Source organism: Triturus cristatus, chromosome 4_1, assembly GCF_964204655.1.
Source record: "Triturus cristatus chromosome 4_1, aTriCri1.1, whole genome shotgun sequence".
Classification (NCBI taxonomy): Eukaryota; Metazoa; Chordata; class Amphibia; order Caudata; family Salamandridae; genus Triturus; species Triturus cristatus.
In genome coordinates, this window is record NC_140585.1 from 912114574 (window position 1) to 912138872 (window position 24299).

The 24299-nt window shown below is 46.2% G+C and overlaps 1 protein-coding gene across 3 annotated transcripts in view; it reads left to right on the forward strand.

Moving 5' to 3' along the window:
• Positions 1-24299, forward strand: part of TNPO3 (transportin 3) — a 1119313-nt gene that overhangs the window by 70911 nt on the left and 1024103 nt on the right. For all 3 annotated transcript variants that reach the window (XM_085653697.1, XM_085653695.1, XM_085653696.1), the window contains exon 2: positions 4633-4833. In XM_085653697.1, the coding sequence (XP_085509823.1) occupies positions 4633-4833 (201 nt within the window). The remainder of the gene's footprint in view (positions 1-4632; positions 4834-24299) is intronic.

Below are 24299 nucleotides of genomic sequence, written 5' to 3' on the forward strand. Positions count from 1 at the left end.
AAACCACAAACTCAACTCCCCATTCCCCTCCCTCTAATGCCTTATCTTTCCTTCTTTTCTCTCCCATCACCTGCATGGACTGGACCTCTACACATATGGTTAATGGCCAACCGTCAAGCCATCGCTCAGTCACCACGTAAAGCCATACTCCGCCCTGCACTCCCCCTCCCTCGTCCCTCTAGAATGGACTACACGGCCCGAAACAGGCTGTCACCAACCGGCTAGTATCTAGTTCTTTCGCACCTAAACCCCGTACACTTGCAGCTGGACGGCATATGATACGCCTAGGGTTTAGACAGAGACGCGTGTAGAATCCACAGCCAATCAAAGCCTCTGAATATTACCTGGCACACTAGGATTGGCTCAAGTCCCTCCAATGCTCGAATCCTAGGACACCTTACATATTAGCAGCATTCCTGACAATTCACTGAATATGTACAGACGTGGGATTGGTCGTTACGCTGCCCAGACGAGCTAAAATTATTGCCAAATGATATAAGTTAAGAGTAACAGTGGACAACGGCTATGAGGGTGAACTCACAGACTGTCCGTAAGTATACAGGTAGTCTCCGTAATCAGTTAGGGGGGCTATTCTAGTACAGAATTCATCAGAGTTGCCAAGCAACTCATGGCAATAAGAACATAACACGGAGCACAAAAATTCAATAGGTTAGGGTTATTTTTATTTGAAAGTACATAGTCAGTGAGTGGCGAGTTGTTGGGTGAATGGATGTGAGAAAGCAGCAACGGGGGAGCGAGTACATTTGTGTCTTAGTGTAGAGTACGACGATTAGTTGAATGACTGCAAGGATGGATTAACGGGTGAGTGAATGGATGGGCGTCTGGATGGATGCGTAGATCAACGAGTAAACACTTAATTAACAAGGGTGTGTACGGCTCAATTAACTGGGTGTGCATGGTTAAATGAATTAAGTAATGTCTGTGTAGACAGCTAAATTTGTGAGTGCTAGTATGGCGAGTCAGTGTATGCTAAAACATTCGCATGAAAAACAAGTATTTACAAATGTAGTAGGTTTGGCAAGTACGTATCTCTTAGATTTTAGCGATAGGTTTGGTTTATACTACCACACATGTTGTACATAGTGTAATACAGAACGAAGGCCCTGACACCTACATAGGCTACCCACTGATGATAAACTTTATTAACCCCTTGTGTGCCCCGCCCTTTCCCCGCCCTGTGCCGGGCGTTGAATTAGCGGGCGGGGTTCATGACGAGATAGTCTCGTCATGGGCACAGCGCAACCGCGCTCCATGACGAGACTATCTCGTCATGGGCACTGAAGGGGTTAATATGTTTAATACTTGGCAGCACTGCGCAAGAATGTCAACATGTAAACCCACAAAAAATTACACCTTGTTATGTTGACTTTAAATCGTTTATCCTTCAGCATGTAGTCTTATGTTTCAGTTCTTGAATCCCAGTTTACTTCATCTGCCACGTGTTTTGTGGATAATAACTTTTTCAAAGCTTTGACATTTGACACGTGCTGTCATTCATTAGCTTGTTTTGTGCTGTTATTACTGAATCCTAATCATAATCCCACTCACCACGTAGCAGAGTCACTGCTACATACTGTAAATGCTAAAACGTCCAAAAAGTCTTGCAGGCTCCCAATCGCTGTGACGAGGCAGCAAGACACAAACATTGCAACCCAGACATCTTGGCTATCTCTTGCTTCGTTGATTTACTTGTGGAATACTGTGATGTGGTGCCTCTCGTCTTGGTGATTATTTTTTATGCATTTTATATATAATCACTTTTATTGGACTCGTCTTTTCTGACCCAATTGTATTTTAATGTTTACACTCATACCTTGGCACTATCATGCCACAGCTGCCGACAATAAACGAGGAGTGCCCATCATTAAGGTTGCGTCTACTTTATTACTGTGTAGGCACTATAATAGTTTCGTTTGCACAGGTCTACAGTTGGTATGGTGTAATGTGTCATACAAGTTACCATAACGTAATTTCAATTATACTTAAGACGTGTAACATTTTAAAGATGGAATAACTTATTGCATATTCAAATGGAGGTCATGTATTGTGTGAAAAGAAATAGGAATTTGACTAGGTTGGAAGTTGATTTAGTTTCTGGAGGACAAGCATAACAGAATTTTTTTGTTAGAAGAAATGTGACGTGTTTCGGTGTTTAGTAACCAATTTGTCAAGGGCTGGGGAGGGTGCCAAGAGGGAATCTTTTAGAAGGAAACATGTAAAGCCTCACCAGCACTTGATTTATTCATATCAGGTTCTAGTGTTGCAAAGGTTTTATGTTTTTTTGTTAGGTCTCCAGGATTATTAGGTCGAGCATCAGCGTGCATGCGCTGTCTGCAAGACCTGCAGTTATCAATATAATGACTTTCTTCCCGCCTGCTACTTACCATATGCTGATTCCAGTGTCGTCTTCTTTACCGCCTCCTGACTGGTTCCTGCAGCCGATTTGTCACTTCCCTTGAACGCTGCAGAGCACAGGCCAAGCACAGTTACCTTGCTACAAGTACAGCTCCTGTCTTTGGTGCCCCTGCACCTTGTTACCTTCTCTCTCCGTGCGGTGCCGTCCCCCAGCATTACCTCATGTCGCTGCTTTAAAAATAAAATGCTTCTAACAACATATATGCAACTACACGCTGTGCGGTGCCCTACTCCGTGCGGTGCCCTCATCCAGCATTACCTCATGTCGATGATTAAAAAAAAAAAAAAAAAATGCTTTTCTCGACATATATGCAGCTACGCACTGCACTCCGTGCAGTGCCCTACTCTGTGCAGTGCCCTCCCACACTATTACCTCCTGTTTAAAAAAAAAAAAAGAAAAAAAATGCTACTGTTGACATAGCCGCAGTTACGCTCTGCACTCACTGCTCAATTATATAGCTGCGGTTAGCCAATTTCTTAAATTGTGCCATGCCGTGAATAGGCACATTGTGTCTATTCTGTGCAGAAGAGGAGCACTATAATATTGGCTGACTCCTCATATTGTATGGGCAATCTCTGCATGTAGGGTGTGGCTTAACGGCTAGGATGGCCCACTCTGAAGCTGGGGAAGCGGTTTCACGTCTGGTGAGAGGCTCCATCATCCTTGGATTCTGGGCGAATTACTTCATCCCTAATCAGTTAATTACCTAATTCCGGTTACTAAGACGTGTGAGATCAGTTTTTAATTACTTATATAACTATATTTGCAGAAGGTATGTGCGTTACTATTTGGAAACGGAGTGATAAAAGTAAAAAGGATGTAACGGATTACTTCTGGGTGACTATGGTATGTTTCCGGTGCCAATGTGAAAACATTCTGACCCTTCCTGCAGGTCACTGTGTAACAGTGGGTAGGCTCAAAGCCCACTGTAAGTTCTTGGAAAGCGAACAACAGAATATAGCTCTCCATCTCATTTTTAAACATTGGCTTGACTTTACTAGTTCATTTTAAGCTTTCAATCCAACCATCCTACATACTTTTTTGAAAATTTAAAATAAATTTACCCGAATTATATTTGCTTTAATTGTTCAGGGTCCTACTGATGATTCTAGTGGATAATGCCATTAGCAATATTCTATCTAGCACTATAAAGTGGCAAAGTGCTTAATGGGTCCACAGTACTCCGCCAATGGCATACATATGTTTTTGCAAAATGCTCGAGCAGCCATTTCAGAGTGCTAGAGGGAAGGGTACTCGGGAGAGAAGGAAAGGAATCATCCAATATTGGCATAGCCAATAGGTCTCGCCTTTGGGACCTTATAAGTACTTAGCCATGCAACAGTTGTTGTTGCACCAAGGATATTGTGCTGCATAACTAAATACTTATAAGGTCCCAAAAGTGAGACCTATTGGCTATGCCAATGCTTGTTCTTCTATTTGCTTGTGCAGATCCTCGATCTTGGCGCTTTTTCTTTCGGAAGGACAAGTTCAGATTACTCACTGTGGCCCAAGTTCTGTCTTCCCTGGGTCCAGGAAATTGGATGGTTGCATAGGATTTGCACGAAGCCTGTTTACACATTCTCGTCCTCCAGTCGCCCACACGTCTGCAATTTTAGGTAGGCCACAAGAACTTTCAATTCTCCATGCTCCTCATTGTAACTACCACCTCTGCTGAGGTTGGGAGTACCAGGGTTTCATATCTTGACAGCTGGCTACTGAAGGTGAACTTGCCACAAATAGTCGTAAACCACCACCAGACGACGGCTGACCTGTTGACTGGCATACTTTGATTTCTGTGAGCTACGCATCCTACAGCGCAGACAGAAATATAGTGTTCAGAACGGGATGGATCCTGTGCTGATTCATTCTACGTCGCCTATAGATGAGCGAGGAAATTGCTTTAAAAAATTCTCTTCAGTCTGGCACCTTGAAATATTCCCATGTTGAATAATCTGCTGTTAGTCTCTATCAGAAAAGGCGTTACCAAACTTGTTCTTTTTTGTGAATGCATTTTATTGCAAGTACCTATAGGATCATGTACGTTGACCTCGGTTCAAAACTATTTCAGCCTTTTTCTGCTAATGGCGAATTCCTCTCCACACTTCAGTCTATTGGTTTTTAACCAGAGTGAGCAGTGATCACAGTATCATTTTTATGTCCACTGTTTTACCAGGTTTATTTTCTGTTTTTATTAGGTCTTTGCCTGGGAGATCTCGGACCAGTTGTTACAGATACGGCAGGATGTGGAGTCTTGTTATTTTGCTGCTCAAACCATGAAGATGAAGATCCAGACATCTTTTTATGAGCTCCCTGCGGACTCCCATGCTTCTTTACGGGACTCTCTGCTTTCCCACATCCAGAACCTTAAGGATTTGTCTCCTGTCATAGTTACTCAGGTAATCATTTATAAACCCTTTTAAAAAGCTGCTAGTAGATGCAAATATGAAATAACAGCAGTGTAAACTAGTACCCAGTAACTGATGTGCCCTACGGATATTGCCAGTAGAAAATATAAATCTCTGTTCAGGTAGATTTAAAAATTGATCTTGTGTGAAGGCAGTGTTTCTCAACACAGTGGATTATGATGCATCTCTTTTCAAGTAGCAGAAAAGTTCATGATCATGTAGTGGATTGAGGCTGAAAACGGAGGTTCTGTGAGATTGCAAACTTCCGGACTCTGCCTCAATAACTTTTTCTTAGATTAAAGGGCTCTCACCACCTCCATACTGTCTCTTGCATCGTCTAAATCAGGCATTCTGCTTGCATGTATACTACACCTAATCTGTGAACATGAAACAAATTACCTCTTTAATTTGTTATTAACAAATGCTTTTGATGCTCTTTTGTATGTCCCTTTTAAGGTTCTCTGTAGTTAGTAGTAGTATGCAAATATTTTACTAGTGTGCTAGTAGTTAGTAAATATTTTCTCCTGCTCGCTAAGTGTACACTAAAAAAAAAAAAAAATGGAATCCATGCGGAGTGAGCCTATGTTGAACTTGCAATGCACAGTGGTCGCTTGAGGATGTTTTATCAGAGGCTGACCAATAACAGTCTAACAAAATATTAGGCTTGAAAGCCCTACTTTAGGTGCCATGATTGACAATCTTTTAAAGGGACAGTTCCCCATTGTTCCGCAGCTGAGGCGCAAGAAAAGAAAATGCTTAACTTCCTAGACAAGAGCACTTAAAATAAGGATGAAAATAAGCAACAGAGAGCTTTTACATGCTTTGAAAATCTAGCACTTATGCAGTTGGTCATTCTGCAATGCACCAGCGGGTTGAAAAAGTAGACTAAGCAAGTTCATACACCAATTGGGGTGGAATGATTTGGGCCAGGTGCAGCCTCGGGACAGACATACAGTGGAGAATGACGAAGCAAGCATTGTCATGGTATAGTCTGCCCTAAGTGCTTGAGCATACAAATGCTTTAGGATGGAAGGAGGTATTGGTTTCGCTGTAACAATTTATATCCAACTTTGGAATAACATATTGCCCTATTTGTTATAAGGAGTTTGATTATTGTTTTGGGTGGGTGACTGCCCATTTCAAGGGATATTCACTACCTTTGTCAGGGTGATCTCTCAAAGTCACTAAGGGCTCCTCTCAGGTCTCAGACAGCATGTTTGATCCTGTTCTGCAGGTCCAGAAGGATTTTGAGGAAAGTGCCTTGGGGAGCCACATTTATGCTTGGCAACATCTAGTGTGTGGGGTGACTCCTGCGCACCAACGAACCCACAGCTGCCAGACTCAACTTTCACAGCGGGATGAAGGCTGTTGCCACCTGGATGAAAGATAGCTGCCTCAAGCTCAACTCTACTGAAGAACTCATCCTGGGGCTCATTGACTCCTGGTGGCCTGCTGCACTGGGAACCCCTCCCACCCCCACGGATCACAAAGAAACCTCTGCATCATACTGGACTCCTTGCTCAAAATGAACTGCAGGATCAACACTGTATCCTCATCCTTCTTCCACATGCTCTGCCTGCTTTGAAAGGCATTCAGATGGATCCCCACAGAATCCAGAAAGACAGTCACCCTCACACTCATCACCAACAGACTAGACTACGGCAATGCACTCTATGCCCCCGTCACCCAGAAACAACTTGAGAAACTACAGAGCTTTAAAAACACTGCAGCCAAACTTGTCCTTGACATCCCCTGCCGCAGTTACATCACCGAACCCCTTGGACAACTCCACTGGCTCCCAGTCAACAAAAGAATCTCTTTCAAGCTCCTCACACATACTAGCATATCTGAACCACTGCCTCGCAACCCACATGTCCGCTCGACAACTTTGCTCAACTTGCCCTGGCCATTGTCCCACGGATCCACAAGAGCAGAACCAGGGCCATGAGACCCTCGTGTGTGAGTAGTGGCGCTTGTAAGTAGTGGCGCTATACAAACCCCTGATTCATGGGTTAAAAGTTTCCAGAGGTCCACTCTACCCACTTTTTCAGTAGTTACCATTTGGCTTTAATGCAAACAGGCCCCAAATGCCATCTGTCAAACGGCAAAAGAGTTGAGCTACTCTAAACTTGAGCTCTGAGGGCTGCGTGGGTGTGTGCCTTGCGCCATGGGGCAACCACCAGTGTTTTCCATATCTAACACTTAAATCCAGTTTGAAGCACGTACTGTACCCACAACAAAACCTGAGATAGAAGTCTGGTAGGACAAAAACAGGGTCCTTTTGCAACAAGGCTGTGGATCTTTAAGAATTGTCTTGGAATCCTGTTCTCGCCCTTTCAAGAGTCCCCATGTGTTACATATGGCTCACTGGACCACTCAAGCAGGATATGAGTGTGATGTCACAGGATGACTACAGCCACTACTCTTAATATTTTGTGGAGGTGAGGAGTCCTCTGTTCTTTAAGGTCAGCCTATTGTTTGCACTTGGGAGGTATTTCACACTTCGTTCTCACCCTTAGGCTGAGCGCAGAATAGGAGAGCTGAAGATGCCAATGGAATTTAGACCCCAAGCACTTCAGGGGTAACTTCATTAAAGTAACTTTTCCTTAAAACATTAAAAAGCATACATTTATCATACAATTGGATATTTAATAACTATTAAATAGTTAATTTTCTAGGGGGTCCCAATCCTGAGATACAGTATTAGTTTTTAGTCTGTGCTTTAGGTTTTTACATTGGGCAGTTCTGGCCTGCCACAGTGAAGTATCTTTTTGTGCCTTGTCACTGTAGGCATATGGTAACATTATTTTTCTTATGTCCCACTTTTAAATACCATCCACCCTACCTTGTGGGCTGCAAATCCTATATAGGAGTGCCAATACTTAAAAGCAAGGTTTTTACATGTCAAAATTGGTTATTTTCAGAGGTCCCACTGCAGGTTTTGGACTGCAGCTGTGTGACTACAAACGTAGGCCTGAAGCCATGTTTTCCTTTGTGTCACTAGTGGATGAAACAATATGTGGTGCAGTCCATTTTCTCACCATATAATGGGGCCCTGTGGAAAAGTTAAATACCCCAATTGGGGATTAACTGGTTTCTCCATCTTCTTGGAGGGTCGGAGCAGACACTGGACTCTAGACAGCTGTGACCCAATGTTGTTGGAAGGGGGATGGGAGCACACTGCTTCACCTCCAAGCACAGTTCACCCCTTAGCATTATGGTAAATGCAGTTCATTTTAAATGCTTAATTGAGTTTTTGCTAAAGTGTTTCACCAAAGTTGGTGCAGGTTAGTGCTGTCAATCTCTAGACACATGTGTATCTGGATAGTATCCTTCATCAGTAGAGTTAAAAAACTAAATGTATCTGGGTTTGCTGAGCAAGCTGCCACAATTTGTTCAGGTCTCAGTACCTCTCTCTGTCGCACAGGTGCATCTCCAAAAGCTTGTCAGCTCAATGGCTCAAGAGAGCCTTTTCAAACAGAAGAGGGATGGGAGCACACTGCTTCACTTCCCAGCACAGTTCACCCCTTAGCATTATGGTAAATGCAGTTCATTTTAAATGCTTACTTGAATGTGCAGAGCCTAAAAATCTGCAATGAAATAGGGTCCAATAAAAGGTGAAAAATCTGTTGTGACCACACAGAAAAGATAGATTTCTTGTATGTGGTAATCTTTGTAACTGGTGCAGATTGTTCAGTGGCGAGAACGTTACACAAAGTTGCATTCATTTATTAGGCATAAAGAGATTAATTGATGTACCTAGGATCACAGAATGTCAACATGCACAGTGTTGTAATCAATAATGTAATTTCAGATGTTAGCTGTGATATCGTAGAACATGTAAGTGATGTAATATCTGAGATACTTAACCAGTGAGTGCATGGTGAGGGTGCGAGTTAGTTACTTTAGGGCACAAGTTATAGTTACTTGAGATATCTAGAACTGGTGAATTTAAATGGTTTTGTTTTGTTTAAAATAGTAGGTTTTAACTGACTTTTCCACCTAACTATTACGTCACTTTAACCTTTGTTTTGTTCTGGTTAATTTCGTTTAAAAAAAAAATATATATAAGTAATATATTACTACAATTTCTAACTATTACATCTGAAAGAAACAATTATAGATTCCTTACCCTAGAATTACCCCCAGGTGTCAGACTGGATCTGGAAAGTTTCTCATCTGCAGTATCTCTGCGCGTCGGAAGGTGGTGTCTGTTGGCTTCGCGTCAGTCGTTGGCATCGTGGTTGCCGGGATGACTTCGCATTAGCTACGTAGACGCCGTCCTCGCGCGCTGATGTCTGTTCTTTTTTCCGCGCCAGCCAGCACAGATCTGGAGAGAGCGGTACCTCCAGTTTTGAGCGACTTTTCTCCACGTCTTTTCGAGTCCTTCGGACTCCTGGTGCACGTAGGTATCCCCGGTTTCAAGGCCTACGGTTCCTGCTCCCGAATAATGTCTGTGACTGATCCGCACTTAGTGTGCCTCTTTTGCCTGGAGCGCGGCCATGACACCAAGTTGTGCACAGACTGCAGGATCATGGCTCCGAAGTCTTTTGCGGGAGCGGTCCCGAAAGCTTCTTGAGCGCCGGTAGTCGGCTCTGCGCCATTCGAGGTCCCGGTCGCAAGGTAGGTTGAAGGACCGGTCGCGGAGCCATAACCACTCGTCATCGAAGTCTTCGCCATCGAGGTCAGGTAAGTCGAAGCACAGGAAGAAGTCGAAGCATCGTCGCTCTTCAACTTCTCTCCGTCGGTTGGCTGACGCGACGAGGGATGTGGGTGGTGCCACTCCTGTGACTCCGCGTGTGCAGCCTGAAGGGCCGACTCAGTTTCCCCTCCCTTTCCGGGACCCGGAGCGACCCCTGCCCAGCTTAATCAGTTTTACGAAGCCATGCGTGCCATCTTTGGGCAGCCCGTCTCTGGTGGCGCGCCTTCGGGTCCTGTGGACTCGGTTGGGGTCCCTAGGCCTTACAGGCCGTCTGCTCCAGCACCGCAGTGCCCTGATGGATCCAGGCCTGGATCCGGATCGGCGCCAGTCAACCTTGTGACACCTCCACCTGCGCCGCGTCCGCTATCGACACCACCTGGACCCCCAGCCGGTGTCGACCCTGGCTTCCAATCCGACGTGGAGCCGGACCGGTATCAGCCGATGCCAAATCCGGTGCCAATGGGTACTTTTGCCCCTGTGCAACACCCTGGCCATTTTCAGCCAACCTGGCAGCCAGATGAGGAAGACGTCTCGGGACCCTTTGTCAGACCAGTTGGAGTACTAACAGGACTGGAGAGAGGACCTGGAGGATGCCAGTGAACTGGATACCTCACCAGACCGTGGCATGTTGTCTCCTCCTACTGTGGCTAAGGAGGAGGGAGCGTCTTACGCATTGGTGTTGCTTAGGGCGGCTGAGGCTCTAAACCTCGAGCTTCCTACGGTGGCAGCCAGGAATAACCTCTTGACAGAGGTGCTTCAGCCAACAGCGAGTTCTTCGGAGCCCCTGCTGCCGTTCAATGAAGCCCTGACAGACCTCCTCTGGGCACTTTGTCCAGGCACAACATGGGGGCTTCCGTGGATAGGATGGTTGCCCGATGCCCCGTCCCAAGCGACCCCACTTTCCTTTCCCAACACCTTACCCCAGAGAGCTTGGTGGTCCAAGCGTCTACTTCCAAGAGCGCATTCTTTAACTCACCATCAGATAGGGAATCCAAGAAGCTGGATCATCTTGGGAAGAAGGTTTTTTTTCTTCTGCCAGCTTGGGACTGCGATCGGTACACACCGCATGTCTATTGAGCAGTTATTCCCACTCTGTGTGGGATACAGTTGCGCAAGTGCTGCCTCAGTGTCCGGACGAGGCCTGGGCCATACACTTCCAGGTCGTTGCCGCAGGGAGAGATGTAGCAAGGTTTACCATCCACTGTGGGCTGGATACCGCCGACTCTTTAGGCAGGGCGATTTCCATGTCGGTAGCCCTTCCTCACTACGCCTGGATGAGAGAGACTGGCTTTTCTGGGGATGTTCAGAGCGCTCTTCTGGACATGCCCTTTGATGGCCGTCGCCTTTTTGGCGACGAAGCAGACCATGCTCTAGAGCATTTCAAGGACTCGAAGGGCTACGGCCAAGTCCTTGGGCCTCTCCACTCGCCCTGCGCAGTCTGCTTTTTGCTCCTTTTGTGGCTACGGAAGGGGTGCCCCACAACGGCCCGCCCAGGGCCACAGGCCGGCGCAAGCTGCTTAACCTTCGCGTGGCCGGGAACATGGTTCTCCGGGCCAGCGAGCGGGCCAATCCACCTACCCCCCCTCTGCTTCCGCCTCCAAACATTCCTAGTCCGACCTTTCAGGCCCATCAATCACCAGTGGGCGGCAGAATTTGCCATCACCTCCCCCACTGGCGCACCATCACGTCACACAGGTGGGGTTTTGCAGATAGTCTGAAGGGGCTACTCCCTCCCCTTCGAGACTACCCCTTCAGCCATGCCACTTTGGTACCATCGTATGTGGGAGGATCACCTGGGCCTTCTCCAACAGGAAGTTTCGCTCTCTTGGCCAAGGGAGCCATCGAGCGCGTTCCTGTCCCAGAAGTAGGTCATGGTTGCTATTCCCACTACTTTCTGGTAGTCAAGAAGGACAAGGGTCTGCGTCCTATCTTGGACCTCAGGAGCGTCAATCGCTTCCTCCGGAAGAAGTTCAAAATGTTGACATTCGCTCATGTCTTGTCTGCCCTCGACCCTGGAGACTGGATGGTAGCATCCTCATCCTGCCGGCCCACTGGCACTACTTGCGGTTCATGGGAAGCCACAAGCATTTTCAGTTTGCTGTGCTCACCTTGGGCCTTAACTGCGCCCCTCGGATGTTCACGAAAGTGATGGCGGTAGTCGCAGCTCATTTGCGCAGATCAGAGGTTCCAGTCTTACCTTATCTCGACCACTTGTTGTTAAAGCCAGTTTGTCCCAGGCAGTCGTGTCCCAGGCAGTCGTGTCCCACCTCCTGACTACGGCCGACCTCCTGCATTCACTGGAGTTCTCCATCAACGTGCCGAAGTCACACCTGATTCCCTCTCAGAAGCTCCTCTTCATGGGAGTGGTCTGGACACGACTCGATTTCGGGTCTATCCTCTCGAGCAGCGAGTCCGGCATATTCGGGCTATGATTCTGATCGGGTTTCGGTCAGGATGACCCTCCGGCTGCTGGGCCTTATGGTCTCCTGCATCCTGATGGTGGATCATACCAGGTGGCATATATGGGCTCTGCAGTGGGACCTGGAGTTCCAGTGGGTGCAACATCAGTGAAATCTGTCAGATTGCGTCCAGAACTCAGAGGGCACTGCACACCAATTACAGTGGTGGTTCACGAACCAGCATTGGGTCAATGGCAGATCCCTCCCCCTTCCTCAACCAGAGTTCAGTGTTGACTGATGCATCGCATCTGGAATGGGGCGGCCACATGGGAGAGGTGGAGATCAGAGGCGTCTGGTCTCCGGCGGAGTCTGGCTCAACATCAACCTTCTGGAGATGCGGGCGATCTGGTTTGCTCTGAAAGCTTTCCTTGCCTCTGTCTGGGGAAGAGTAGTGCAGGTGTTCACGGACAACACCACCACCATGTGGTACTGCAACAAACAAGGCGGGGTGGGGTCGTGGACCCTATGTCAACAGGCCCTCTGCACATGGCTGAAACATCAGGGCATATCCCTGGTGGTGCAACACCTGGAGGTTCCTTGAACGCCAGGGCAGACTAACTCAGACGCAGGTGCATGATGGATCACGAATGGCGTCTTCACTCGGAAGTGGTGCAAGGTGTCTTTCGACAGTGGAGAGAGCCTTGGTTATATCTGTTCACCACCGAAGAGAACATGCAATGTCAGCAATTCTGCGAGTTGGAATTTCCAAGGCAGCACTTGCTAGGTGACGCTTTTCGTCCAGAGTAGAGTTGCGGTCTGTTGTACCTCTTCTACCCAGAGGGCTGAAGATCAAGCGTGCTCTCTCGCACGCTCTCTCTCTCGCACGCTCTCTCTCTCGCACGCTCTCTCTCGCACGCTCTCTCTCGCACGCTCTCTCTCTCGCACGCTCTCTCTCTCGCACGCTCTCTCTCTCGCACACGCTCTCTCTCGCACACGCTCTCTCTCTCGCACGCTCTCTCTCTCGCACGCTCTCTCTCTCGCACGCTCTCTCTCTCGCACGCTCTCTTCTGCTATGGTGTTTTTGCAGGTGCTTTCTGCCTCCAGGGAGGATGTCGCCTTAGCTTTTAAGGGGGTTCTTCAGAGCGGTGCTCTGCTCTTTCCCTGCTATGGCCTTCCCAGCTATGGCCTCCCACAGAAGCAGCTTGTAATATATGGCTCAGGCCTGCCATTGCAGAACCTGTGTGCAGTCTGTGACTGCCGTGTCGACTTGGCAAGTGAACCCACTTGCCAGTCCCTAAACCTTCCCTTTTCTATATATTGGTCACCCCTAAGGTAGGCCCATGGGCTGGGCGCATTGTATGTAAAAGGTAGGACATACCCTGATGTGTGTGGCATGTCCTGATAGTGAATTACAGCCAATTTCGTTTTCACTATTGCAAGGTTACCTGTTACCTTAGGCCTGAATGGGCAGTTTGATTATAACCTCTTATAACCCTAACTGACCCAGGGCACAAGGTAGAAATTCAAGTTTAGTATGCCTGAACTCAAAATGTTAAAATACATCTTCTAGTGAAGGTGATTTTTTCATTCTGTGTTTGAAAATACCACTTTTAGAAAGTAGGTATTTTCTTGCCTGACCATCCAGTTATCTCTGCTAGGTTTGTGTATTCCATATCTGGTTTGTGAGTGACCGGGGGCTGAAGAGGGTCTTGGCTCCAGCAGTCTGATGAGTCAGGGCTGGGCTGAATAGGACCTGCATTGAATAGAGAGTAGGTGGAGGAGATTTCCTTTCACTACCCTGAGCTCTCATAGAATAGAGAGTAGGGTGCAGAGATTTCCTTTCAGCTGCCTGGGCCAGGTCTGCTCTCAAACAATGCTGTCTCCACCTCCTGCCAGGAAGCTGCACCAGGGAAGAGAGAACTGTTTTTTTACTGGGCAAAGGCACCCTCTGCCATCAGAGGACAAAGGATTTTGCAGTATAAATATTGGGGCCCAGACCCCAGAACTTTAGATCACTTCTGGGAATCAAGATTAACCTTTGCCAAAGAGAAGAACCAAAGAAGCTGAAGGAGGAGACTACCCCTGTGCTGTGCTATTTCTGGGATTGGCATGCAGTGGTTACTTATTTGCCAAGGAAAGGAGAAAAGGAACTTTGTAAGCTTTCTTCATCTTGAAGAAGAATCTCCAAGGGCTTGAAGCTGAGCTTGCCTCCTGTCTGAAGTCACAGGGACACCAAGACTTCACCACCAGCTCCCCCTGAATTTCCTTGCTGGTAATTCTGCCTGCAGATGTGCTTGCTGTTATTTTGGGCCCTCTGGAGATTGCGTGTCGCTGGAAGTGCGACGCATCGAGAAAGAAGCGTGTCCCCGCCGCAGCATTTGCCGTCACATCACCGAAGAAGCGTGTCGGCGCCGCAGCTGTTTGCCGTCGCATCACCGACAAAGCACGCCGCGTCACTGGAGAAGCGTGTCGCCGCCGTAGTGGTTGCCGTCGCATCACCGGAGTAGCGTGTCGCTGGGCCTGTCACGGCTCAAGAGTTCAGAGTCGCCGCACGGCCATCGCATCAAAGACGCCATTTTGTCGCATCGCAGCAGATCGTCGCATCGAGGCGCCTTCTTGTTGCCTCGTCAACCGGGCAGCAGTAAGAAACGACACATCAACTCCCCACACAGTAAGGAAGTGACGCATCACCTCCCCTGCGCTGCAGTAAGGAGCCGACGCATCCACTCCCCTCAGTGTAAGGAACGGCGCATCAACTTCACTGCCACCTTTTTGTTTGTATTGCATGACTCATCCAAGGTACTTTGAGAGTAAAGTGTCGCATTCACCATCTACATTGAACTAAGCTATTTCTACCATTTTTATTAACTTATTGTTGATTACAGTATTGTGGATCTTTGTCGTCTGGTCTTGTGTTAAGTTTAGTAAAGATTACTTATTTTTCTAAACTGGTGTGGTGTCCATTTGTAGTGTTTTCACTGTATTACTGTATGTGTTCACAAATGCTTTACACACTGTCTCTGAGAAGTCTGTCTGCTCGTGCCAAGCTACCAAGGGGGTGAGCAGGGGTTATTTTAGAAGTGTAGCCCCTTACCCTGACTAGAAGCAAGGGTCCCTGTCTTGACAAAGGTGCAAACCATTGCCAACTAGAGACCTCCATTTCTAACAAGGCATTACTCATCTCTTTCCTCCTATCCCCTTTGTAATGCGTCGGTGGGGCTTGAATTTGGTCTTGACCTCTCTGATGTGCTCTTCCTTTGAGCTGCTTCACAACTGTCCTTTACGTCTTAACTCTTAAGACTGCATTTTTGGTCGTCATCACATCTGCCAGAAGAGTGAGTGAGCTCCCTACTCTTTCATCCAAACCTCCTTTTCTGACTGTACATCCGGACAAGGTTGTCCTAAGAACTCGTCCATCCTTTCTTCCCAAGGTGGTCACCTCCTTTCAAATCGGGCAAATCATCACTTTGCCCACCTTCTTTCCGCCTCTGCATCCCTCGGATGAGGAAGAGAGGCTCCACCATCTGCACCCAAAACGTGTGCTTTCCTTCTATCTGGATCTTTCAAACCCGTTACGGGTGGATGACCAACTCTTTGTTGGCTACTTGGGCGCCAAGAAAGTTCAAGCAGTACACAAGTGGACCATCTCTAGATGGGCCTTTTTTTGTATTAGTCTGTTATTCTCTAACTAAGAAGGAGCCCCAGAGGGGCTACGCGCCCATTCCACCAGGGCGACTGCAGCCACTACTGCTTTTGGACGAGGAGTCCCTCTGAATGACAACTGTCAGACTGCTACATGGGCATCGCTGCACACGTTTACAAAACACAACTGCGTGGACAGCCAAGTCTGGAGAGACGGCTTCTTTTGGCCGTTCTGTTCTCCAGGATTTTCTGGTGTGATCTTGGTTCGCAGACCCACCTCCGGGGTTGGTATTGATGGGGTATCTATTCTAAGGTAAGGAATCAATAACTTACTGTTTCTTTCAGATGAAGAAGTTACTTGCCTTCGGTAACAATATATCTGTAAGAAACATAGGTTAGTAATCGATTCCTTACCGCCCTACCCATCCTTCCCGTCTGCAAATTGATTTCTTGGGTTAAGGACATCCTTTCAGGGTCCTAGTTTTATGCACCAGTGGTCAGTGTCTTGCATTGTTCTGCGTTTCTGGCGCGGAAAGTCGTATACAGAACTGAAGTCAGTGCGTGAGGGCGGCGTCTAAGCTACCACGAAGTCAACTTGGCAACCATGACGCCAACTGCAGACGCGAAGCCGTCTGACGCCACCTTCTGACGCGCAGAGGTACTACTGACAAACTTTCCGGATCCAGTCTGATGCCTGGGGGTAATTCTAAGGTAAGGTTTCTACAACTAACCTATGTTTCTTACAGATATATAGTTACCGAAGGTAACTTGTTCTTTAACCTCTTAACGTAAAATAAGTTGTCCATCTGCATATCTTTACCCTGCCCCCTTATGTTTTTTAAAAACTTATTTTCAGGAGAGTGGACTCTGTTCCTGAGTCCTGAAATTTCTGCAGCTATATCTTCGTTGATGTGGTGGCAGCCAATAAGATCTTATATTAAGATCTGTCAGCGCCACGGTCCTCTGCAAAATGAAATATACCAACTATTTGAGCCTTAATTTCTCAACCACTACTGAACAGATTTACACCAAATAACAAAAAGTACACTTACTGGACCAAGAGATATCTTTCGGACAAATTTCCTGTAATTCTGTTCAACAGTTAAAGCAGTATCGTTGTTAAATTTCCTATGGAAAAATGAATAGGCAAAACGTGTTTAGGGACTCCTTTTTCTCAGCTCCTGCTTGACTGATCACCTCAAAACTTTTCCAGGAAGGAGCTGAGGTGGGTGAAACTTTATTTTTTGAGAGTTTTTTTGAGTTGTCATACTGCGCCAAAGTTATAAACTAACCAAAAAATGACTTTCCTATAGAAACGTGGTCCTAACAATATCTAGTGGTGGTATATAAAAATGTGTATATATCATGTGGCGTACCATTCCCCCCCAATGCACCACTGGTCCTTCTTTTAAGACTAACATGGCGGATATAAAGTCTTACCACATACTCTGCTCCAAAAATGGTTTCTCACATTTGTTAAAATCACTGATAGCAACACAACGATTATTCATATGCCATGTGATTTTAGCGAACAGATGTCACAGGCCAGCTGCCACTCTTATGGGCCACAGTTTGAAGTTGAAGGTCCTGGACAAGTTGTGACATTTAGAAACTTAATAAATGGCTGTTAGTATATACAATAAATCATCCCACGTCATGTCAACTAAAGCTGGATGGGTTGCGAAAGTTTGTTGTTTGTAAACGTTTTGGAAGCACTGTGCTAGAGTAAACCTGGACTTCGCTACCCTAGGGACTAATTTGATTTTGTGGTTTGAGCACACTGCTGGACCGCTGGTCTTGAACCCCAATGGCTTGCTATAGTAGCCACTGTTGATGCTGCTTACTGGTTAGCTAAAAGCCAGTCCACCATTAATAAACGTATTAAACTCAAAGTAGAACTCTAGTGATCTAACTCTTAATTCATTGTGCAATTTCTAATTTGAGGAAGTCTTTTCCATTTAGTTAAAAATGGGTGTAGCGATGGAATGACAATATAGAAATCCCCCTTCCTCACCATGCATAGGTAGTTCGAAATTAAAAAGAAAAACGAGGGCAATTGAATAACATTAGGGTAAATAACCATGCACTAAATTATTTCAAACTAATTGCAGTGGTATTGTTTGAAACAAAATGTGTACACGCAGCCGATGAGTGGATAGATCATCTCAGCAGGTATAATCTGTATTTGCTTGAATGATGACTAAAATGTTGAAATGGATGATCATTTGGGTGTGTTGAAAATGGCTTTGCCAATTTCTTGACAGCAGGAAAACATGAGAAATGAATGGTTTTGCTTCTAGATTCCAAGAAGAGCATTTCTTTGGGATGCATCTAAAATGGATTGTTGCTCCAGTTAGTTGCCCATAATGGCCATGATCTTGCTCTCTCCTATTTGAGTTATTTCATTTTGGCACCCAGTTATTCACCCATCTTGAGAGAGCCTCACAATGATGTGCAGACTGTACGTTAGAGCTGCTATCCTGCAGGGGGATAGAGGACATGTATAACTTTTCTGTTTAACCGTGCTTTGTTGTCTTGATTCATCAAATGTTGTTGTCTTCTACTCGCAGTTGCATCTTAATACTTCTAGAACTTGTTGTTCATTCAAGTGACAACCAGCATTAGCCAAGCCAATATTTTGGGTATTGGCCATCAGCTGTATGTCTTTGTTTATGCATGTTTTTTTGATACTGTGTTCTTTGCGAAAGAGCAGAATGCCATCCCACACCGTGAGGTTACCCAAAGGCTGTAGTGGGCTGACCTTTGTGCCTTGCTCTATGCTGTGGTGGGTGGAAGAAAAAAAGTGAATGACCACAACAACAAATGAATAAAAGGGCTGACTGAAAGGACCTATAACAAAGTATGTTCTTTATACGATCGTAGTAAAATTAAAAAAAACTTCCATGAGACCAGGACTAAAAATTTTTATTTTCTGCTTATTCTTGTCAAGTTTTATATCTCAACTTCACCTTGCCGAAGGATTTTTTTTTTTTTAGATATATTTTTATTGATGTTTTCTAAACAAACAGTATACAAATAACGGTTAGTCATCTAGCCTTCAGTATGATCAGACAGCATACAAAATAAGAAATATCCATAATTCTCAGGCCTCCCTCTGCAGTGCAAACACGTAGTAACTATAGTTCTAGTACAATTCCTTGGACCCATACCCTCTCTAAGGTCCCTGGGGTTGTGTGGGCTATAAAAGTATCTGTGGGGGGCCTGTCCAGTGGGATCCATTTGAGCATTGTCCCCTGTGACATTAAAACTATAGTACCTCCTCCATTTACCCCATACCTTTTGGAATTTTTCTGGGACAGCCCCTTGCCTTGTAAGTGACTCTTGCAGCAGCCATATACATGTCCATCCCCAATCTCCATTCTTGCAGCAGCGGAATATCTATAGCTCCCCATTTCCTCGCTACATCTCTTTTAGCTACAACTAATGCTAATACAAGGAAAATTAACTGGGGTCTGCCGAGGTCAACATCATAGGAGATACCCAGCAGTCTAAGTTTGGGATCCAGGGGTATCGTAGTGCCCAGTATTCTCCCTAATTCTCTCGTTATCCTTTCCCAATAGGCTCGTATCTGTGCACATTCCCAAATAATATGGTAGAAGTCGCCCTCGTTACGTCCACATCTCTGGCACCTAGGGTCCTCTGCTCGCCCCATCCTATGCAAGCGAACGCGGTCATAGTATATTCTATGCAGTATTTTATATTGTATGAGGCGCAGTCGGGATTTGATCGCTACCTCCCTGGGGAACATTAGGGCCGCCTCCCAATCCACTGTTTCAAGCGCGCCTAAATTACCCTCCCAGGTCGACCGCAGCTTGCCCAGTCCATCTGGAGCGTTATTATTCAGGATTTTATATGTTAGTGAGACAGCTTTAGTCGTGATACATTCCTGGAGCAGTCGCCCCTCTAGCGGTGCATATTCTGGCAGCGGAGAGTTGCCCCAATTCTCAGCTAACCAAGCATGTCTAAGCTGTGCATATTTTAGGAACTGAGATGAGTGTAACAAGTACTCGGTCCTGAGAGCTTCAAAGCTTTTCATTGTTCCCTGACAAAGGATGTCTCCTAACTTGGAGATACCTATAACATCCCAGCCTCCAAATCCCCTCAATTTATGCAGTTCCTTAAGCCAGGTACAGTGCCACAAGGTCATCTCTCTGGATGGCCTAAGATTTCACTCAATTGCTTTCGTAGCCCTCCTCCAGGAGTTGACAGTGACCTGAGTGGCCGAAGGGGCTTCCCCCTACCTCTGCCCCCATAGAGATAGTACAAAAATGTGCAGCTGCTCACGGTTGCCCTCTCTAATCTGTACGTAGGATGTGCCCCTGGTGCATGTATCCATTCATTGATTGGGGTTAAGTGTTCTGCCCAGTAATATGCTTCTATGTCGGGCAGAGATATACCCCCATTGTACTGGTTGCGCTGTAGAGTTTGAAGCGCAATCCGGGGCTGCTTCCCCAGCCATAGAAAGGATTGGATTTCTGCCGCTATTTCCTGGAAGAGTGCTTGCGGTAAGGGAAAATGTGTTTTGTAGGGCGTATAAAAATTGGGGCAGCGTAATCCTCTTAAACATGGATGCTCTACCCAGTAGTGTGAGTGGGAGAAGTTTCCATCTCTGCACGTCCCCCTTAAAAATTTGTGAGGATGCGTTTGATATTCCTCTGATAGCAGAGGTGCTTGCCCGTTGTGATAATTCCCCAGATAAGTAAATCCGGTGTCTGCAATCTGGAGATCCCCAGGGAGAGTGGGCCATACATGTATCACGCGTGGGCTATAGATCACGGATTTATGCCAGTTGATCTTGTATCCCGAGTGCTGTCCATAATAATCTATCGTGTGGAACAAATTGGGTATTGTTGTGTCTGGGTGTGTAATATATAGTATGTAGTCTGCATACAGGGAGATCTTCTCAGCCCTATCGTCTGTGGTGATTCGAAATCCCTGGGTGTTGGTGCACCCGACAGGCCAACATTTCTATTGCGAGGGCAAACGGTAGCGGTGAGAGTGGGCAGCCTTGTCTCGTGCCACGGCGTATGGGGAATTCCTCCGATGTTTTCCCGTTGACCCGGACTTGGGCTCTGGGGTCCGTGTACATTAATTGTACCCAGGTCCTGAAATTGGGGCCAAAAGCCAAATTTAATCAGGATGTCCTCTAGAAAGGGCCAATGGACTGCATCAAACGCTTTTTCTGCGTCCAAGGATAACCGCAGATGTGGAGTTTCACGTTCCTTAACCACCATCATCCAGTTGTGTGTCCTTCTCAGGTTCAGCCTAGTTGCTCGGCCTGGCAAGAAGCCTGACTGGTCCTGGTGCACCAGGGTCAGGATCACCAGGTGCAATCTAGTGGCTAAAATGGTTGACCGAATCTTCACCTCTTTATTAAGGAAGGATATAGGGGCTGAAGGAATTTTCTTTCAAATGATTAATGTATATAAATACTAGCTCCACACAGCTGTTTGCTCACGGATGTTCCTTGAAGTCCCAGCTCCAAATAAAAAGAAAACCTAATACCTATATTAAATCAACATTTACGTTCGCTTTTGTTTTATACCTTGAATAAATATACACAAGAGAAATAGAAGAAGCAATGTTGTCTAAAGAACACATTCCTGTTATTGCTTTTTAGGAGAAAACAATGTCTGACCTTGAGATGAAAATGAGCATTCGCTTTAAGGTTTTTTTTCCCTTCAATTTTATTGCACAAATTATCCAGGAAAATTAGTTTTCGCTTAATACAGCACTTTAAGATTTTTGGTTTGTAACAAACTGACTGGTAGGTGTGGCATTTTACTCCATTTTTCCTTCAGCTTTTCCATGAATCTTTCTCTGTTAGCGAATTATGGCTAGTGTCTTTTGAATTTTGCCAGTGTTTTCCACCATTTTTTTCATTGTATGAAAATGTGATTTCTCCATGGAATTGTAACAGCTAAATAGACCTATTTCTAAAACACAAAGTGCCAAAACTTCACATCCTGGAAATCATTATCTACCCTCGGAAGGTAATGCGCAGTATAAGCTGCTAAAGGAGATTTACGTACACATTCTCTTCAAAACCACAGATTGAGATTACAACGAACAAAAAATTGAAAACATGAAGTAGCACAGATACTGGTAGCACCTAGATAGCCACACCGGGCGGTATACTCTAATCTCCCTGGGTTGCCACAGCAAAACTTCTTCAAACTACCAATGCACAAGGATCTGCAAGCAATACAGCGTGATGAAATATTCCACTCGGACCATCAAATTCTACAATTTCAAGAAACCGGTTCCAGTTTAATAGAGTAGGTATTTAGCTGCCAGATACCTGTGTGGCTATCAAAGAAACAAAGAAGCCATCAACTAGGAAGTGTTATGAGACAAAATTGTTCAGATTCTACGGTTGGTGTATAAAAAAAAAAAGACCATTTACAGTGTATAGTGAGACAGTAATTATAGGTTATTTGGCTTACGTTAGATTCTGGACTCATCCCTATGTCCTCGTCAGTCAATTACTCTTGATGTACCCACCTCGCTGACCGGACCAAAACCAGGAAGTAGGAGTAGACTTGTTATAACCATTTATAAATCGCACAGCTACTCCAAGGAGTGTCCCGGCGCTGGCAGTGGGGAGAGGAGTTGTAAGCGGGTTACTAATTATTGAAGAGGTGAGTTTTGAGTTCCTTCTTGAACGGTTCTATGCTGTTTAACGTCCTCCGGTAGGGTGGGAGACTATTCCAAGTGAGGGGTCCAAGATATGAAAAAGATCTCCCACCCATTCTCAGAAGATTAATTTGAGGTACCCTTGCCATGTGAGCTGAGTAAGAGCGGGGGGTACGGGCGTGGATATAAGAACAGGTTCTCTCCGAGATATGATGGCCCGTCCCGTTCAAGGACTTGTGCATGAGGACCATGACTTTGAACGTCATCCTTTTTCATCGGGAGCCAATGGAGGGCCCTTAGGTGGGGAGTCATGTGGGATCTGGGAGGGAGTTTAAGCTGCAATCTTGCTGCAGTGTTCTGTACCACTTGAAGTCTATTGAGGAGGTAGTCGGGGAGACCCAAATACAGAGCATTCCAGTAGTCCAATCTGATGTGATCAGGGCCTGCACCACCTTTCTACCTGCCGCCTCAGATAGAAGAGGTAGAAATATTTCAGCTCGCGGAGCACGCTGAAGCAGTACCCCGTCAAGGCTTGGACCTGCTGGAGGAAGAGTGAATTGTCAATTTTGATTCCTAGATTCTTGACAGTTTTGCGAGGGTCCCGGATGCGGCCAATTGCTTGGCCAGCAGTTTACCACCAAGTTGTAAGGGACAGCTCCCAAGGTCATGATCTCAGTTTTATCCCGGTTCCATCTCTGATGATGCAGCTCCAGCCATTGAAAGACTTTGGTAAGTCAGCAGGAAATCACCTTCTCATCTAAGTCCGTTTCTGTATCACATGTGAACAGCAGCTGTGTGTAATCTGCATACGAGATGACCTTAGCTCCGAGCGAGACTGCCAGCGTGGCAAGTGGTGTCAAGCAAATGTTGAACAGCGTCTGACTGAGAGCCGACCCCTGTGGGACTACCACCGACTGGCTGCCATCTTATACAGCTCATCACAGGCCCCTGACTTCCGCGACCGTCTGTCCAGAAATGTAGTCCGGAAGTTTCTATTTCATATAAGTGCTCCAGCAGCTTGAGATGAGGTACTGTGTCAAATGCCGCTGTGAGGTCAAGCAGTATCAGCAGTGCTTTGCCTCCCCTAGCAAGGGCGTTTCGGATGTGCTCCATTACTACCAGGAGTGCAGTCTCCGTGCTAAATTGGGGACGGAAGCTGGTTTGCGTATGGTGAAGAATACCGTTGGCCTCCAGATATATGGAAAGTTGACTGTTAACTTTTTTCTCCAAAATTTTGGAGAAGGCGGGAAGAAGGGAAGTAGGCCTATAGTTTTTACTTGCTTAGGGTCTGCCGTAGGTTTCTTTAACAGTGGCAAGACCGTAGCTTTTTTCCTCATAGAAGGGACCACCCCTGTAGCCAATGTGGAATTGAAGATATGGTATACAGAGGGATTAATCGCTGGTGCGACCAGATTTGGTGGGGCAAGGATCTCCGGGGGGGGGGGGGGGGGGGGGGGGGGGAGATCTGAGGCTTTTTAATGCTGCTAAGGACTGAGCGAAGGAGACGGAGGTGAAGGCATCTAAGGTGGCATATGTGGAAGAGGAAAGAGCTAGACGCATCCCCTGACCCTGAGAGGAGGGTGCTGGATTCGCAAAGCTTTTTTGAAGAGACATAATTTTTTCATAGAAAATTGGTCGAGCTCTTTGCACCATTCAACTGATGGAGTGCAGGCTCTCGAGAAGACGGGACACGGAAAGGAATCAAAGATTTTTAAAATTTCCTTTGCGTTGTTGTCTGCCTCCATAATCCTAGTATCAAAAAAGGTTTTTTTTTTAAGCAAGGTGCAGTTTCTCTTGGTATGCCTTTAGCGCAGCTTTCTAAGCAAGTTTGTCGTCCGTGCAGTACTTTGGTCTCCAAATTCTCTCCAGCTTCTTGTATTGGCCCTTACAGAAGCTAAGCTCGGTACTATACCAAGGGGCCGTCGGGCAAGATCTCGCTCAAGAGGTCGTTTTGATAGGTGCCTTTGCGTTCACCGTCTCACTGATCCAGTTATTTAAATTGGCGGTGTCACATTCTACATTCCCTGTCATGACTGGGGAGGTAGAAGACAGGGCAT